The 19,549-nt window shown below is 44.1% G+C and overlaps 1 protein-coding gene across 4 annotated transcripts in view; it reads left to right on the top strand.

The window, feature by feature from the left end:
* The window catches only part of PRKCA (protein kinase C alpha), a 403,084-nt gene that overhangs the window by 257,130 nt on the left and 126,405 nt on the right, over nt 1-19,549 (top strand). For all 4 annotated transcript variants that reach the window (XM_023244469.2, XM_023244468.2, XM_045044862.1 and 1 more), the window contains one exon: nt 16,190-16,301. In XM_023244469.2, coding sequence (XP_023100237.1) covers nt 16,190-16,301 — 112 coding nt within the window. The remainder of the gene's footprint in view (nt 1-16,189; nt 16,302-19,549) is intronic.

Genomic DNA, 19,549 nt, shown 5'->3' with positions numbered 1-19,549 from the left:
ATGCCAAGACTAGAACCGTGAGCTCCTTTGCAGACCAGCCTTCCCTTCCCATTTCCTGAAGGACAGTTCAAACAGTTTCTCTTTCCCGTCCTGTCCTGGTGAAAAAGACTTGCCGTACCTCATTTCTTTGGTAAGAGAAGTTGAATAGCTCCCTCTTTATGCCACAAAACCAGAGTTATTACTCAGCAGTAAAATCCAGAAGTGAAATCAACAAAAAAGTTCTAGGGTTTTCCTAAATGGGTAGGAGTGCCTGGCTGGCTCAGTCAGTTAAGCATCCAGCTTCAGCTCAGGTCATGATCTCACAGTTTGTGAGTTCGAGCCCTGTGTTGGGCTCTGTGTGCTGACAGCTTGGAGCCTGCTTCGGATTCTGTGTCTCCCTCTCTCTCTGCCTCTCTCCTCCCTCTCTCTCAAAAGTAAACATTAAAAAAAGTTAAATCTGTTAGTTTCAGGTGTATGATACAGTGACTCAATAATTATGTACATTACTCAGTGCTCATCATAACTATCTGGAAGGCTCCTTTGGGTGGAGAATCAAGAAAAACCTCTCTGGGCAGGAAGGGAGATGAGGGAAGCAGAGCTGAGCCCTGAATGACCAGAGAGGCATCCGTGTAAAGAGCTGAGGTGCCTGGTTCCAGGCACAGGGACAGCAAGTGAAAAGGCCCCGAGATGGGAGAAGTAAAGGATGTGTGCTGAGAGCAGATAAATAATAAAGATTTTTATAAACTTCTAGAAAATGGTAGGGTGGGAGCAGGTTGTGAAGCAAAAGACAGAAACTGTAGCAGAGGCAGTCAGAGGAGGCCTCAAGGAGGAGGCAGCCTACAGATGGGCCTTGAGGCATGTGTACAAGCCATGCCGAGAGCAGGCAGGGTAGGGGACAGAGCTTTTCCCGGTAGGGGGCGGGGAGGCCCTTGAGCAGACACCAGGGCAAGCTTGTGGGGTGGGCAGCTGATAGGGAGTCCTATGGAGAGAAAGGCCGTGCAGTTGGATTATGGCTTGGGCCGAGGCAGTGGGGAGCCCCTGGCGGTTTTTGAGCCGGGGATGGTGTGTACCAGGCAGCAAGTGGTGAAAAGTAACGTGGTCAGGCTGGACTGGTGGGGTGGGGCTGGAAGCCATCAGGGGACTGGATACGTGGCTGTTAAGTCCTGGCTTAGGGCAGCAAAGCGGGGTTCATGTGGAAGGCCGGGTCGGGAGAGCTGCCCAGCCACTGATGAACTGCCCAGCCTGTCCAGTTATCTGCAAAGCATCCGAAACCCCCTCCCAGTATGAACCCGCCATCGTGGGACTTGGGATGTGGAGTAGGAAGAAAGGACCATTGACTTGAGCAGACAGGGAGTGTCTGGAAGATGGTTCTAAATCTGTGTCGTCCAACAGTGTAACCACCAGCCACCTGCGGCTGTTTACATTTAAATGAGTTACAGGTAAAGGAAAAATTTAAAACTTCAGCTCCTCAGTAGGAGTCGACGCATTTGGAGCGCTCTCTGGGTAGCTGGTGGTCACTAGCTTGGTCAGGGCAGGAATGAGGCATTTCCATCGACAGAGAAGGTTCTCCTGGACGGCGCTGAGCTGGACCGACCCCTCGTCTGCCCGATGAGCGAATCTTTCATCTCTCTGTGGATCGTGAGACAGTCTCCCGTGGTGTTTCATGTCTCAGACTCCCCTCCCTGTCAGACTTTCTACTGCTGCACAACATATGCACTTACACATACCAATTAGATTCTTCGTGAAATTACATCGGTTTGTCTGTCAAATGCTGCAGGCTCGATAAAGAAGAATAGAAAAATCACTTTGCAGAAAGAACAGAATGAGTTGCACGTTATCATAGAGGCTGAATAAGATTTCAGCCTGATTTCGCTTTTTTGGAGGAGGTGGTTGCGAAGGAGGGGACTGTGCAGGCTCTGAAGCACAAATTCATCAGAGCTGCGCGGTAAGTGCGAGCCTCCAGCGGCGACCGTCCCTCAAGTTCTTGCAGCCCTTGATGTCATTGTATTCCCCTCTAGTGGAATTAAAGGGTATCCGGCTTTCTGCTCCAGCCGGGACATGTTTGCGATCCTAGAAATGGGAACCTAAAGATATTAAGGGTGGAAAATACTGTTCTCATTTATTTCCATCTCCTGATACGTTTTGTTTCAGGATATGTTTGTTTTGCCATGTTTTTCCTGTCCTCGCGGGATAATAGTGTTCCGCTTTATGTCCATTTGGGCATCTACACCAAGTATCAAATTCATTTCGGTGCCAGGAGACTTCATGCTCGGTATTCTACTGCGTCTGCCTTTGGTTCCGCATCTAAGACAGAGTCAGACCCATCAATGGAGTCAGAGGCCTGGATTGAAATCCTGATTCTACCGCTTGCTAGCCACAGATCTTGCTTAAACCCCGAGCTTCAGTTTCTTCATCTTTAAACTGAGAACTGTCCTCCTCTGACCCTCCATGGCCATATGACAAGATAAGGGGAAATAATGCACGTCCTTTGAGACCTAACGTGGTCTGACCTCATCCGCCCGCCACAGCATCCTATTAGAAAGAAAGGGTAAGCAGGTAGGCTGGAACTCTGTTTCTGAGTGTAGCAACGAGGGTCTAGGGCTGCATTCAGGTTGGTTATAGGGGACCACTCGCTACCATTTGGTTTTGTAATGCTTCCCCTTTTCCTTTAAATGTTGATTTTTTTTCCCCCTCAAGTTAAGCCAGGTAACAGGAGAAACAAAAAAAATTTTTTTTAAGAATACTAGCCTTCACAGTATTTCTGTCTCTTCAGATATAAGGAACATCAGTTTAGAGGTGTTTGCTCAAGCACATTTAAAGGCCACATCCCTCTCTTTCCCCACCCCCTCCTTCCAGACCCCTTTTCCTAGCCTCCTTTGCAGATGGGGAGAAGCGGGCACTGAGACTGAAAAGATCTGTACAGCAAACAGCACTGAATTTCAGCCTTAATTGTAACACCACTCTTGGCCAGGACAAATATTAGCATGTTCTTGGTGACAGCTTTGCTCGGTATTTGTTTTACTTAACAAAAACCAGAAAAGCAAAATTCCTATGTGTATTACAGGTTTCTGCCACTTGCTCGGCGTGTGTTCACAGACACCTATGGTAGTGTTGTTCAGTAGTTACTAAATGTCCAGGACTTGAAGATTGGGCCAATTATGGTGCCTCTGTGTGACGGAATACACAGTAAAATGTGATACTGCTTTGTATTTAAGGACATGGAAAGATGTTCAGAAGGGCAGGCTTCAAATTTTCCTAAGAGCTGCATACGTGGTCTAAGATGTGGGATTGGAGGTCTCTGATGCAGTCCTGGGGGAGGTCTGAACAAGTACTGTTTTTGCCATCACTCTTCAGGCAGCGTTCTGGGAGGCATTCATTGCCTGGGATGCATTTAAAGTCACAGTTGGAAGAAAGTGCATTAGTGTTACCTCCCATTGTTAAAAAAAAAAAAAAAAAAAGTAGAAAGAAACACATCTGTTTGAGATGTGCATGCTCTACAACCATCAGCACACGGCAACCAAATGCAGAGATGCTTGGACACAAAGCGGCGAGTGCAGAGGCGGATGCTAAAGGACCACACGGCTGTCCCCGTGGCCGTGCCTTCTGGGAGTGAGGACCGAGGTGGAAGGGTCTTTGCTACGAAACGAGACCCGGTGCACCGATGAAAAACTAAATACACAGAGACTGTGTAGCAGAGTAGAGCTAGAGATTCTTTTTTTTTTTTTTAATTTGTAAGATCTGCCACTTTATGGCTTTGGATCAGTCGCCCTTAAGTGACAAATGGTTTGAGATTTACTATGAAAAACAAAAACTGAAGAATGAAAAGATCTCAGCATAAAGAACAGTACATCCTTGAGAAGAGAGCTGCCTCATTTGGAGAGGGAGGTGGAATATGTAGTCACCGGATTTGTGGAGTCTCTCGACAGTCGGGGAGTAACCAGAGGAAAATCCTAACTCAAGGACAAATGCCTGCTCCTGACAAAAATCAAGGGAAAACCAAGAAGTAAAGGAACCTTTTTAGCCAAGAGAGGAAACTCTGGTTACTTGTAAGTACAGCCAGAAGGCTCAGCAGCCATCGACCCCAACCAGAGTGACTTTAAGCAAAATCATACCCTTGGCTTATAAAGGGTAGATAGCTTTTGCATTTAATATTTTGTTTTCATCCCTTTGACCCAAGGTTCCTACTTCGGACGTTTATTCTGAGGCGCTAAGACACTTGCTCGGCGTGTGTTCACAGACACCTATGGTAGTGTTGTTCAGTAGTTACTAAATGTCCAGGACTTGAAGATTGGGCCAATTATGGTGCCTCTGTGTGACGGAATACACAGTAAAATGTGATACTGCTTTGTATTTAAGGACATGGAAAGATGTTCAGAATGAGCTGTTGAAAAATAACACCCTAGACCACCAGTCTATTTAGTATGATTTCTAAGAAAACATACTCTTCTTTCTTGAATGAAACATACCAAAATATTAATATATAGGTAATTTCCTTTTTAGTTAACTGTATTTTCTAATTTTGATATAATGAGTATGATTTTATCTACATAAATGAACATGTGAGTAAATAATTAAAAAATAACAAGTGACTAAGATATTTTACCATAAGCTGTACTTTAAAAAAAAAAGGGGGGGGGGCGCCTGGGTGGCTCAGTCAGTTGAGCATCTGACATCGGCGCAGGTCATGATCTCACAGTTCGTGAGTTTGAGTCCTGTGTCGGGCTCTGTGCTGAGTGCTCAGAGCCTAGAGCCTGGTTCGGATTCTGTACCTCCCTCTCTCTGCCCCTTTCCCACTCATGCTCTGTCTCTCAGAAGAATGAATAAATGTTAAAAAAAATTTTTTTTTAAAAAGGGGGTGCCTAGGTGGCTCAGTCAGTTAAGAGTCCAACTCTTGATCTCAGCTCAAGTCATGGTCTCACCATTCGTGGGATCAAGCCCCACATTGGGCTCTGTACTGACAGAGCACCTGGGAGAATCCCTCTCTCTCTGCCCCTCCCCTGCTCATGCTCGCTCGCTCTCAAAATAAACATTAAAAAAAATGCAGTCATGACCGAAAAGATCATTGGCCATCAGGAAGTAAATATCTCCTAAGAGCTAGGAGGAGTAATATTAGTAATGAGCCATCTGGAGAAGGAATCAGGGTTACCTCAGGAAAGAAGGAATCCTGCCCCCTCTGGACTTTGCAGTCAGGAGGGAGAACAGGACACATTTATCTGTCTCCTCTGTTGTGTTTAATCATTGAATGAATACCAGCTGCTGGAGAATTTTCCAGCATTATAGGGAGCCATGAAAATCAGCCTTCTTGCAAACGTATGTTATACTTTTTCCAGTCCATGACAAAGATGAAGCATCTCCCTCCTCTGAAATACTAGGCTTCAGAATTTGTCCCATGGCATCTTAGAATGTCACATAGGGTTCCTCACATGACCAACAACCCAATTCTGTCTTTACTAAATTAAACAAAGATGATAGGATCTTGGAGACTCTTGAATAAATATGTTTCCATTTATCTCTGATTTGTTCTCAGATCATCATATAAACTTGGCCATGAATTTTTTTTTTCAGAAAACAAATAACTTTGTTCAGGGCTGGCAAGGGTTCACATAATTAAGATGCCTCTTATATTCCTATTTTATTTTCCTTTCAAACGACGGCACTGGAGCTAACCAAATCTTTAATTAGCACAAACATTATGTGGTGCTTTAAAAAGTGTTATAAAAATTCGTCTAATAGAGAACAGATCAGTGTTTGCCAGAGGTTAGGGATGGGGGGAGGTAGCTTGTGACCCTAAAGGGGTGGTAGAAGGAGGCTTCTTTGTGGTGATGGAGCTTTTTTTTTTTTTTAAGTTATTTTGAGAGAGAGAGAGTGCAAGTTGGGAAGGGGAAGAGAGAGGGAGAGACAGAGTCACAAGAAGGCTGTGTGCTGTCCGTACAGAGCCCAGTGCGGGGCTCGAACTCACAAACCCGTGAGATCATGACCTGAGCTGAGATCAAGAGTCGGCCCCTTAACCGCCCAGGTGCCCTGGAGCTTTTCTTATCATGACTGTAAATGTGATAAAATTTCATGTGATTATATGCACACACTCAATGAGTGCACATAAAAACTGGGGCGCCTTGGTGGCTCAGTCGGTTAGGCAGCCGACTTCGGCTCGGGTCACGATCTCGCGGTCCGTGAGTTCGAGCCCCGCGTCGGGCTCTGTGCTGACAGCTCAGAGCCTGGAGCCTGTTTCGGATTCTGTGTCTCCCTCTGTCTGACCCTCCCCCATTCACGCTCTGTCTCTCTCTGTCTCAAAAATAAATAAACGTTAAAAAAAAAAAACTGGTGAAATCTGTACAATCTTGTGCCCATATCTGTATTTCTGGATTTTGATCATCTACTCTGGCTTTGTAAGCTATTATCACAGGCAGCGGGCGTGGGGGGAGGCTGGTTGAGGAATACACAGGAACTCTCTGCACTATTTTTACCACTTGTGAGTTTAAAGCTATTTCAAAATAAAAACTTAAAACAGGAAAAAAATATTATTGTTTTTAAATAGCATTAACAGATTTCACTGTTCAATTCTACCTCTTGGTTTTCTTTACCTGGTAATGGTATATTCCAGACAATGCTTGAGCCTTCATCCCTTGGTCCTAGAATGAGCAGACAGGTGCTTCTACTCTGTAGCCCTGACTTATAACATGAGAGGGAAGTAAGTGTATGTTGTGATGAGCCACTGAGATGGGGGTGTTCTTTGCTGCTAAGCTAACATAACCTCTAAAAGGTAGATGGTCTCTGATAACCCCCAACTTAAAACTATCTTCAGTTGACCTTAAAACCTACAAGCTTTCAAAATTTGAAGTTCTTAATCCATTCTTTTGTCCTTCCTCAAATATTATAAAATGGCAGTAGGGTGTGAGCTTTCTCTGTGTCTTTGTGGATTATATTACTACTCAAAATGTTTTCTGTCCCTTCACAGAGAGGATTATATACGCTTGCCCTGCTGATTCCCAGCTTGGCCGTGTGTCTTGCTTTGGCTGATGAAATGTGAGCGGAAATGATGGCATCGTTTCCAAGTCAGAGATTTAAGAGCCGTTGAGTGGTTCTGACATTGTCCTTTGCCATGAGACTGGCAATATCCCAGATGAGGGCTGCTCTCTCAGCTTGGGTCCCAGGAGAAAGAACAAAAAAATAAATGTTTACTGTGTTGAGCCACTGAAAATTAGGAGTGATTTGCTAATAAAACGTAACTCTGCTTCTCCCAAGTGAGACTTGACCTGAGCCACACCTGAAGTCTTTACCACCATATACATGTTGCCTGGCACATAGTTAAGTGTCCAGTAAATGATTTTGGGGGTGAAATGAAGAGGAGATCCCATACTTTTAAATGAATAACATTAGGCTTTGTGACTTGGATATTTGCACATTTTAAACATTTTAATACCAGAATTTCATACTAAACCGTCAAAGATTCTTTTGTAATTTGAAAGCTGTAAGTGACAGGACATCAATATATGTCAAGTTTTTGTCCTAAGATGATGGAAGCATGTAAGTTTGATTACAGGCAGGGAGATAGTGGTTATATTATAGCTTTTAATTAAGATTTCCTTCTCGGGGCACCTGGGAGGCTCAGACGGTTAAGCATCTGACTTCGGCTCAGGTCATGATCTCACGGCTTGTGAGTTCGAGCCCCACATCGGGCTCTGTGCTGACAGCTCAGAGCCTGGAGCCTCTTCAGATTCTGTCTGTCTGTCTGTCTCTGTCTCTCTCTGCCCCTCCCCCGCTCACACTCCGTCTCTCAAAAATAAATAAACAAAACAAAACAAAAAAAGATTTCCTTCTCATTGATGGCTACTGGTTCCAAATATCTGCAGAGTGAGCTCATATAGGCACCTTCTCAGCAGATTGCTGGAAAAGCTATAGACACAGTTCGTTTATCACCAGGTCGAGCAGTTGTGCCCCAGTTCCTTTGACACCTGCAGGCTCTCCCTCTAACGGCATCTCATGATCCTTTTGAAATATAACCATATATATTCAGCTGGGATTCAAGGTAATTTGGATTACAGAGGCAATGTGTGCATTCATTCTTTTTAACTTAAATCTTTTCAGATAGGTGTAGTCGCCTCTCCCTGTCATTTCTAAATCTATTCTGTCACTACACTTTCCCAGAGGCGCATATATATATATATATATATATATATATATATATATGTATATATATATATATATGTGTGTGTGTATATATATATATATATATATATATATATATACATACATATGGCTGTATTATTCTATATCTGGGGGGGTTGTCTTTCATTCTGTTTTTCTACCTGAATGTCATTTTTTTTATGTTCCATTCTGCGGCTGTACTCTTTTCATTAGACAGTATATCTTAGAGACCTGTCCATGTTATGGTTACAGAAAGACCTAGCTCATTTGATTTAACTGCTACGTAGTATTCCATAGTATAAATATGTTTTGGTTTCTTTAGCCATTGTCTTGCTGGTAGAGATTTATGTAGAAGTTTTTTTTAAGAGTTGGCTGCTTTGTATTTAATGGTTACAGCATCTTGTACAACTGGGCAAAGGACCCATAAGAATTCCTCTACTAGCAGAACCCGGTTGGACAAGTTAGCTCACCTGTAAAGATGTGTGTTATTCGTCAGAATAAGATAGGGCTACGTTAAGATCAAAAGTGAACTGTCAACAGAAATGCAAGTTCCTTGGTTCTTCCTTACGACAGGCACCATTCAAGCAAGCCCGTGTAACCCAAGGCCTGAGGCATGCCGTGCACCCAAATATCCAGTGGACCGGGCCGATTCTGCAGCCTGAAAAGGGATTTGGGAGCCTTGCTCAGTACATGGTGTCCAGTGTAATAATTATGGTGATATTCAAGTTACATAAAGTCACCCTGATCATATGATCTGGTTTTGGTTATATTCTCATGGTAACAACAACAACAACAACAACTTAAATAGGAATTTTGAATGTTATTAAAAAATTTTTCTCAAGAAATTTAAGATCACAGAAATGATGCCAGGTTCACCCTTGGAGCAGTGTTCTTGGTGTTGCTTGTATAGTCAGCATGTGGGTGACATTTAGACCCAGGCTTGGCTTACAGTATGATTCATGAGAACACATCAGATGGTGAACATGGGGAATTTTCCTTGGTATTTAGAAGGAGCAGCTTGCAGGAGGCACACTGCTTCGGGCGCTTAAGGAAGCCACCCCACAGGCTTCTCTCAGTTAAAAACAGTCTTTTCAAGAGACTCTTAAAGTCTGAACTCTGGCCCTCAGTGACAGCCATTTTGGTGCTCTGTGAGAAACCTGTGGGGCATTTCAGAGACCTTCAAATACTGCTGGAAAATCCAAGGCAGGCTGACCTCCGGCCAAAAGGCTGCCATTATCTTACTCGGCAAATTAAAAGGGCATTTGAAATGATGGCTGTTCAACTGTAAACATCAAAAAGCATCATTGATTGCCTGCCAATGGGTGTATAGGGAGCTTTAGCCCCTCTGGAGGTTTCACATTACACATTGGAGGACTCCAGCCTTGAAGGCCACCGCTTAAAGCGTACCTTGAGGGGTGCCTGGGTGGCTTAGTTGGTTAAGCATCCAGCTCCTGGTTTCAGCTCTGGTCATGATCTCATGTTAGTGGGTTCCAACTCTGCATTGGGCTCTGCCGTGACAATGCAGAGCCTGCTTGGGATTCCCCTCCAGCCCCCTCCCCCCGCCCCCAAGACCTCCCCTGCTCGCTTACTCGCTCTCTCAAGTAAACATTAAAAAAAAAAAAACAACTTCCCTTGAGCACACCTTCTAGATGGTTATAGCTAACACAACAAGAAGGCATCCAGGACACTTAAGGCCTCATCAGTATCAAAATTTTGTGCAGCATAGACCCATGGGTTTATTTTCAGCCCATTGCATAATGGTGGTGGTGATTTTGACAAGACTGACAAGTCCTGGTAGAAATGTGGAACAATATCTCCAAGGAAAGCTAATTAAGTTTTAAGTTGCTGTATTATAAAAACTAAGATGTGAGAAACAGACCACAGATGCTTTCAGTAGAACTTGAAATTTTCATTTGTTACTTTTTTCTAAGAGGTCTAGATTTAGATTTGTGGGTTAGACTTCATTTGTGCCTATGAAAATTGGTTTAGTCAGAAACTTCTTTTTTCTCCCTCTAACTGTGTCTACAACAGAAACAGCAGAGCTGAATGGCTCCCCCTTTCATTATAACATAATGTCAGGCTTCTGACATGTGACAGTAGGTTTCATACTCCACTTAATGAGAGGCTGCCAGTGTCTAGAGAAGTAAAAAGTAAGATTATATGTATTGCATTAAGTGGGGGAAATTTTACTAACTTTGTAATAGTGAAGGCCTGGAGTATACCCGCCATTTGTGTGTCTGTTGGGGGCGGGGGGGTGTCTAAGGTCAGACTCAACCATAAGTAATATGTAGGATACCTTGATCTCCAATCCTCAGGTGCATAGTGGTAAAAATAAGCTTTTGTGAAGACCTTAGTACACATTCACTGAAGGCTCAGCATGCGTGAGACAAATGGTTTTAGAGGAAAATAAGACAGGTGACTGTATCCAGGTGGCTTTGCAGTCCTAGAGGCCTCTGTGTCTTTTCCCTTTTTGCTGGGGTCTCCAGGGAGCTTGGATATAATACTAAAAATTCTTGCCTTGGTTCTGATCCAGCTGCAAATTCAATATTGAGCTTGAGGGCCTCTTGGACTTCGGTCCTCTGCATGTATGTCTGGGATGTGCTTGTGTGTGTGATACAATGAGGAAAAAAATGAAAGGGGAGGTAAAGTAATAACCCCATAAGCAGCAGAATGTGTAAGTGGCATATTAAAGACTGAAATCACACGTTCTGGAAGGCCAGTGGAAAGAGGAAAATTGTGACTGGTGTTCATGTCTGGGGAGGCTTCCCGGAAGGAGGAAGCAGCTTAGTGATTTGCCATTTTTGGTGTTTGGGCCTGAGATGGTTAGGTTAGGCCAGGAGGGAGCAGCGAAAACAACACGAGACAAGCCTGGGTTACATGCACCCCCAGAAGCCCACAACTTACGTTTCAAGGCCCACGACCCCCCCTGCTGCCACCATCACTTGGGGGGGCCCCCCGTTATCCTCCACCCTGAAATCCTTTTGTTTTGAAAAGCTGGTCAGAAAGGTTTGGAAATAGCACATGGTTTCTTTGCTTTGAGAAAAGCATTCTGATTCTGGTTTTCCAATAAATCTTTGAACTCCCCCTCCCACCACCCTGTCACGAGATCCAGTGGGTTATGTATTTGGTGGATAGCCATATACGCTCCTTTGCTGGTGGTCTACTTGAATTCGTGGTATTTACCCAGCAAATAGTACTGTATTCCCCATTCAGTACATGGTGTGTTTGGTTCATAAGCTGTACAATAAAAATACACATATTGGAGGGGCACCTGGGTGGCTCAGTCAGTTAAGCATCTGACTTTGGCTCAGGTCATGATCTCTTGGTTTGTGAATTTGAGCCCTGTGTCAGGCTCCGTGCTGACAGCTCAGAGCCTGGAGCCTGCTTCAGATTCTGTGTCTCCCTCTCTCTCCGCCCCTCCCCCACTCATGCTCACTCTCTCTCTCTCTCAAAAATAAACATTAAAAAAAAATACATGCATGGGAATTATGCATGTAAGATCTGGTGAAACCCTGAAGTCTATAGTTAATGCCACTTAGCAGCGTCCCAAGCCTGGTTTTCCTAACATATTGTGGTTATATACGATGTTATCACTGGGGAAAGCTGGGCGAAGCGTATATGGGAACAACCTGTACTATTTTTACAGACTGCTGTGAGTCTTAAATGGCTTCAAAATAAAAATTAATAGTTTTTCTTTCTAAAAACAAGACCGAATCAAAGAGATCGTCCAACCTGGTTAACTTTTATTTTAGCGGTGGCCTCCCTCCCCCGACCCTCAGCAGCCCGCGGGCGTCTCCTGACACCTGTAGGGCCCCGTGAAATACCAACTCCAAAGTGCTGACCCAATCCCTTCAGATTCCCGATGAGGAAATCAGAGCCCAAAGAAGTCAGGCACACCACTAGCTAGCAGCCATGGATAGGAACAGAAAGAACCTGAGAGCTTTTTAGGACAGCTGTTCTCTGTAAATCATCGTAAGTCATGGCTCTTTAGCTAACAGTGTGGTTTCTTTTGTCAGAGGAGGTGAGATTAATTCAACTGGAAATGAGTGTCCGTGCTCCTGCATTCCATTTCCGTGGAGGGAGAGATGAACTGTCCTTACGGGCAAAGCAGTACACAGTCGGGTTGGGTTGGCGGGTGGTTTCACGGTTTACCACCCGGCATGGGTCACTTGCCTGGGAAGGCCAGTCTGGGGCAGAGGACAGGAACCCAGGACCCCAGAGGAAGTCGCCTGCCTTCTTGCCAACTTGGCTTCCGTCCCAACCACCTGTGAGCCCCAAAGTTGATCAGCTTTCCTCTTGCTCTCTTCCCATTCTGGCCCACGTCCACTATTACTGGAAAACCTTGGGCATCTTGGAGTTTCCTTCTAAGGATAGTATAACTGTAATAATCTTGTATTTGTCTAGGGATTTTCAGGTTGCAAAGCCCTCACTCATGTTCCCTAAGATAAGCCCCACCCCCAGACTACGACATAGGCAGACTGGCTTTATTTCTGCTTTTAAAAATGCGTGACATGGCTTGTCCAAGGTGGAATTTGTATCAAAACTCAAGTCAGAACACAGGTCTCCAGAATCCTGGTAAATGCTCTTTTTGTAAGAGAGGTCTTGGTCATTGTAAAGCACTTGCACGCACTTGATGATCAACGAACAGGTTGACAGTTATTACTATCGTTATCGTAGACCTGATCTTTGGCCACTCATGATTTTGGAGTGTGAGAACTCCCAAGACTTGGTCATCCTCCACTCTTCTACAGAAGGCGGAAGTGATGGTTTCCTCTCTTCCTACACCTCCAAACGGTTAGAGCCTAAAGATGCCATTTGGGGACCAGATGAGTAGGACTTAGATTTTCCTGAAAAGTGAAGCAAGTTGGCGTGTGCCACATCAACAGAGATCTGAGTGACAACCGACTGGCAGGACAGCCGCCCTGGAGCTGCCTGACACACCCAGGCTCCAGAGGGCTGTGCGTGAGCTGCCGTGCCTTATTTAGTGCCTGCTGTTGATGCCTTCCTTCTGCAGGGAGAACTGCCTGATTCCTTTCCTCTAGCACCCTGTTTGCCCTCCACGTGGTGGGACGTAACCTTTACTGTCAACTTGAGAACTTTTAATTGATCCTGACATTGTTCTGTGCCCTTGACTTTCTGCCTAACATCTGGGAGATTGGAGAAATGGTGGGATGCTCTAATGGAGGAAGGCTAAGCCCATACTTGAGACCATATTCACAGCTACTACTTGTTAAGGAAAATAATCTCCCAAGGATGGCATTGATCTTTCACACCCTAAGAGACATTTAGAAAGTAAACTAATGACCTACCTCAATATTGCTAACCATCTGCACACACCTGTAACTAGCACCTATTAGGCACTTACTAGATCTTTACGAAATGACCTTCTAAAGGCCCTCAGTCTTTATGTGCCTGCCAACATTAGGATCACCTGAAGGATTTGTTGAACCATGAACCTTGAGGCCTCACATAGAGAGTTTCTGATTCATTCAGTATGGAGAAGGGCTTAATAATTTCTGACAAGTTCCAGGTGATGCTGGTGCCTTGTAGAGACCGTATTTTGAAAATCATGATCTGAAGCAGAGGCAGGCAAAGTTGTTTGTTGTGTTGTGTTTTGTTTTGTTTTGTTTTGCAAGGGCCAGATAGCTAATATTTTAGGCTTTGTAGCCATGTTTTAGGCTTTGTGGGTTCCGTCACAACTACTTAACTCGGCCATGGTAGCCACAGAAAATATATAAATGAGTGAGCATGGCTGTGTTCTAATAAAACTTTATTTACAAAACAGGTAGTAGGCTCGTTTTAAAAAATGTGTTGAAAATATAAAACTTTGTTTGAAAATATGTTAAGATCCTGGATGGATTTTTTCAAAGCTCTTGGATGGGGATCAGTGTTAAAGATGCAAACGTTGGTCGGATCCTATCTGAGCCCTTCCCTGGCCACGTGACTTTGAAGGTCACTAATGCCTCTGCAGACTGAAGATAATAATACAGGGAAAAATGAAATGTTAACATGTATCGAGTCCGGTGCTTGCATGTTTAGCATAATATTCTTTTTAAGATTCTGCATGATTGAAATATTCTAGAATTTTAAGTTTTATGACTTTAAAAAGTAATTATGGTTGACGCTTGAACAACATAGATTTGAACTGCATGAATCCACATATACATTTTGTATTTTGTATTACTTCTGTTTTTCTTAACATTTATTTTCCTCTAGTTTCATTACAAGACTACATTATATATGACCTATAGCATACAAAATATGTGTTAATCGACTATTTTATGTTCCTGGTAAGGCTTCCAGTCAACTGTAGGCTGTTAGTAGTTAAGTTTGGGAGGAGTCAAAGTTATACATGGATTTTCAACTGTGGGGGAGTGGGTGTCGATACCCCTAACTCCCTCCTCCCCCCCACCTTGTTCAAGGGTCGGCTGTGTAATTCATTGGCATGTGTGGCCTAGATTTTAGACTCTAAAGTCAACCAAAAGATAAGTCATCTTATAGAATCAAAATCACCTTTGGAATTCCCTCAAGTCACCACCAGCATCTAGGCTTTTAGAAAGTCAAAAGCCAAGAGTATCTTTCTTTCGTGTATACACAGCACTAGACTAACGGGGTAAGTCAAGCTTACCTTGCCTGCAGTGGAGCTGTTGACTTCATGCCCATCCCCAAAGCCTTGTTCCTCTTTTGTCTTCTCTTAGTTCAGTCAGTGGCAGCTCTGTAGTTACAGCTGATTGGGCCACCAAAAATGATTCAGGAGGAGGAATTTAACAAGGAAGTGCCCTGATAAACAGACTTGAGTATGAATTTTTTTTTTTAATGTTTGTTTATTTTTGAGAGAGAGCAGGGGAGGGGCGCAGAGAGAGGGAGACACAGAATCCAGAGCGCTGTCAGCACAGAGCCTGATGCGGGGCTTAAACTCACAAACCGTGAGATCATGATCTGAGCCGAAGTCAGATGCTCAACCGACTGAGCCACCCAGGTGCCCCTGAATTTTTTTTTAATATTTCAAGTAGGACATGAAAGTCTTTCTGCTCAACCCTCTATGTTTGCATATTAGTAATGGAGGTCCAAGAAGCAGAGGGGCTAATCTACCTAGATAGACCCACCCAAGCATTTAACAAGACTGACTTGTCTTCGTGACAGCTCTGTAAGATAGGTACTGTTAATTTCCCAGTTTGCAGTTGTGGAGGAAATGATATTTGTCCGAGGTCCCGCTTCTCTGAGGTAGTCACCCTGGAACTGAACCCAAGCCGTCTGACTGCAGGGTCCATGCTCTTTACTTACTCTGCTGGGCTGTATATCATGTTTAGTTCCTTATCTGCGATCTGGCTATAGATTGAGGAACAGAAAGGCTATTTGAGAGAAAGCTGTTTTGTACCTTCAGTAATTTGTATGTTATGCTAGGGAAAGTAATGAGATGGCAGCAGGGGGCCATGGGGAGTATACTTTCAGTGCATTTCCAATTTTCACCTGATTACCTTGGAGCTTCCCTGTACAAATGCATATAATGTTACGGGAAATTTAGTGCAGAAGTAGGAAGATATCTCTGTTGGTTTGGGTGCATATCTGGTCTTAATATCGTACTTCTAGAAAACTCGCCCAAAAGGAGATCACCCATACTCCATTAAGCAGATCCAGGATCATTCCGTTCAGCTTCACAAATACACCCTGATTTCGTATCTGCCTTGTGCCGCAGCCTGTGCTAGGCGCGAGAGACCCAGCAATAAATACCATGGCATCTAAAACACTGTGCTTGCCCTCCAGCACTATTATGATTCTAGGTCCTGAGGTGGTAACGTTGGTGAAAACCCTGGTGTGTGGAAATTACACCCCATAAAGAAAGGAAACATGGGTATTTCTTATATGGCTCAAAGTGGGCAGCTCATAAAAACTCAATGTGGCAAAGTCCCCACCACCCGTGCAGTTATCCCAGAGAATGGTGCGCAGTCTGGTTCTATTGAACCTCGACGTGGGGAGGGGAAGAGGCAGGGCCTGAACTTGGCTTAGTCCAAAAATGTGTTTCTTTCGTGACTGGACTGAACAATGCGCTTCTTCTCCCCACCAGGACCCCAGGAGCAAGCACAAGTTTAAAATCCACACTTATGGAAGCCCCACCTTCTGTGATCACTGTGGGTCATTGCTGTATGGACTTATCCATCAAGGGATGAAATGTGACAGTAAGTAAGTTTTCTTTTCCACTAGATCAGGTGAGGCCCTGCCGTGTACGTGCAGGGTTTGCAGGGCACTTCGGGTTTAGTAACTTTTCAACACGAACTCATCAATAAAAGACCCTATTCGGGGGCACCTCGGTGGCTCAGTCGGTTAAGTGTCCAACTTCAGCTCAGGTCATGATCTTACCATTCATGAGTTCAAGCCCCGCATCGGGCTCTGTGCTGACAGCTGGGAGCCTGGAGCCTGCTTCGGATTCTGTGTCTCCCTCCCTCTCTGCCTCTCCCCGGCTCATGCTCACTCGTTCTTTCTCTCAAAAATAAACATTTAAAAAGATTTTTTGAATAAATAAAAAGAACCCGTTCAAATACATACCACACCAGAAAAGTATAGGATCGCTCCACTGTCAGTGTTCTGATTTATTAAACTACTTACTTGCCTGATTGTGAACCACCCCCCCACACACACACAAAGAACACCCGATTTATAAATGAAGTTAGTACTGTCACAGTTTTTTGTGGTGGAAATCTTCCATCACTGTAAAATGCAGGCTACTCAAACCCCAAAGCAAATGCCATGTGTTGAAGGTAGACTCCCCCACCTCCAGATTCCACATTTGGTTAGGCTTCACGATAAGCTAAGCAACCCTAGTCATTATCTTCCTGTGTCTCTAATTAGTGGGTGGACTGTGGAAAAATCCAGTAGGCTCTCCTTAAAACTGAAACTACAATGAAAATAAAAACCAGACATCTTAAGTTTGCTCACCCTGCACGTTCATGGACAGATCAAGTTTCTGTCAGTCCGGTTAGAGATGCAATCACGAAGACCATGGACAAGGCATCAGCCCCCCTGCATTCTCCTTTTTTGTCCTGCATGTATTGTCATCAAGCACCAGGTAGAAGGAAAACAACTATGGAAACTCTTTGTTTTGATCGTTCTTATGAGATTCTCCAGGCCGTTTATCTGTTTCAATAATGGTTTCTGCTTTTAGGACACAAAAAGGTAATTACCGAACCTGTTTTTCTGGTAGACAGGAGAGTGTTGGGGAAACATCAATATATTGCCATTCGTTAAATATTGCTATTATGGCCAAAAGCTTTGTGTGTCCTGCATGGAACGAAGGCGGTGTATATACAAATCAAGGTTAAATGAACATTATAGAACAGATGGATGGTTTCTCAGCACATGGGGGTTCTTCACGTTAGAGAGCTGTCAAATTTAATAGCCTAAACAAAACCTTTGTGATGATCCAGACCAGTGGTTTTCTGTGTTTTGAGAAACCCTGGGATTCCAAAGACATGGTTTTTCAGGGATTCTGCGAATGTGAATTCTAAGTGCATTTGTAAATACACTCCTAAGTATTTTAAAACTTGGAACAAGAGTGAACACTTCATTCAGTGTGTTACACACTCAAGCTTGACAAGTTGGAGATGATGGTGGAGACCGTGTTCTGCCAGCTTTACTCACGGGGCTGAGCGTGCAGCCAAGTTTCTGCTGCCGAATCCACTTAACCGAAGAGTCAACCAGGTTGTATGTTGTCGAACGACATTTACCATCTCTACATATGCTTCTCTTCTGAGTCTGGATTTGGGGCTGCGGGACAACTTTAACAAAGCACAGAAGTAAGTGCCCTGTCAGGGCTGAACCGAGACAGCTGGTTTCACGGTTCTGTTTGGATCAGGGGGCTCTATAGGTTATCCACGAATGTCTTTATACCGAATAAACGGTATAAATTTGAATTTGTTAACTAGGCTTATGCTAATGAAGGAACACTCATCCGGTTTATATGTTGGGATTCTGCTTAAGATTTTGTTGGGAAAATGGGTCCCGCTACTAAAAAATTTTGAAAGCCGCTGAACTGGGCCAGTGCTTGTGTTTGGTTTTGTTTTGTGGTCAGCTCTTTTCCTTGGAGTCGTATGGTTTCTGGGGCCTGTGCTCCTTCCTCAAGGGAAGCCAAGAAGCTCATGGGTGCCAGGACCCCAACACCTCCCTTAACTTCCGCAGAGAAGGTATCTCTTTCTGTGCTTCGCACGTCCTAGGGTTACAATACTGTGTGCAATTCTGCTTGCTAGGGGAACGACCTTAGCAACCACTGTCCAGAGCGGCCACTCGGTTTGCAGAGTAGGAAATGGGATCAGAGAGAGCGCTTGAGTTTTCCAAGATCTCAAAGCTGCTAATGGGGGAGTCGAGACAGGGATACAACCCAGGGCACTTTTGCGTCCCTGTTGTGCCTGTCCTTTGCAGAGAGGCTGGCCTTTATTTCTTCCAAGTTACAATTCTGCCCAAGCACTTAGAGACCAGATGTGGTTAATACAAGTCCGATGGATAGCACACCTTTTCGGGAGCGTTTATGTTGGCTGCCTCAAGGTGCTTGATTCTGAATGGTTAGCTTCAGAAATAGAAACCTAAACAGAATTCACGTTCGTGAATCGGCTAATTGGCCTTTCCTCATTTGTGACCATTATCCTCCTTTCTGCCTTGAATTATAGCAAATATACGTTATTTGCGATGCTTTTTGCAATTTACCTCATCATGTTAAACACTCAAAATGAAATGAACACGGAGGCTCCACCTTGAATGCTACGGAAGAGCCTCGTAGCATCCCGTTGGGGGCGTGTAAGGAGTCCAGTGGCCATCGCTCCTCTTGGCAGCCTGAAGGGACAAGGACAATAGAGCTGGAACACCTACACAGGCACTCATGTTTGCGTTCAGCACACAGGATTCTCTCTAGAGTTTCTTTGGTTCACGGCACCAAGACTGATCTTTTTATTCCTCCCTATCTCACCCACGTAATGTCAGCTGGTAAGGAATGGCTCAGCATGCCAGGCGTGTATTTGTTTTACTTAGAATAATATTTAAATATTTGAAGACAGGTTTAAAATCTCAAATACAAGTTCTTTAAAAAAAAAAAAAAAAAGAATGCAATGCACTGAAGCCTTCTCAGAGATACAGAGTTAACTAAGGCAAGAAATTTTCCGAACTTCCTGTACTCGCCCCACGGACTCATATTCTTGCTGAGTGGTCAGCTCAGAAAGGCATAAGAAATTATTTGGCAAAGAATATCCTCTGTTTAAAATGTGCATATAATTTGCCTCTGCGTGCATGAAATACTAAGTAGTCTGTGCTTTGTATGCATTTACCTGTGTGCATTCTGTACAGTGTTAAATATTTGAAGCATCCACAGACGAGCAGGCAGGGGTATTTTGCTTCAGTTAAGACTGGACAAATATGGCACGGGTATTTTAAGGATATTGTC

This window comes from Felis catus, chromosome E1, assembly GCF_018350175.1.
Source record: "Felis catus isolate Fca126 chromosome E1, F.catus_Fca126_mat1.0, whole genome shotgun sequence".
Classification (NCBI taxonomy): Eukaryota; Metazoa; Chordata; class Mammalia; order Carnivora; family Felidae; genus Felis; species Felis catus.
Note: the sequence above shows the minus strand (reverse complement) of the source record. Positions and strands in the feature narration are given on the sequence as shown.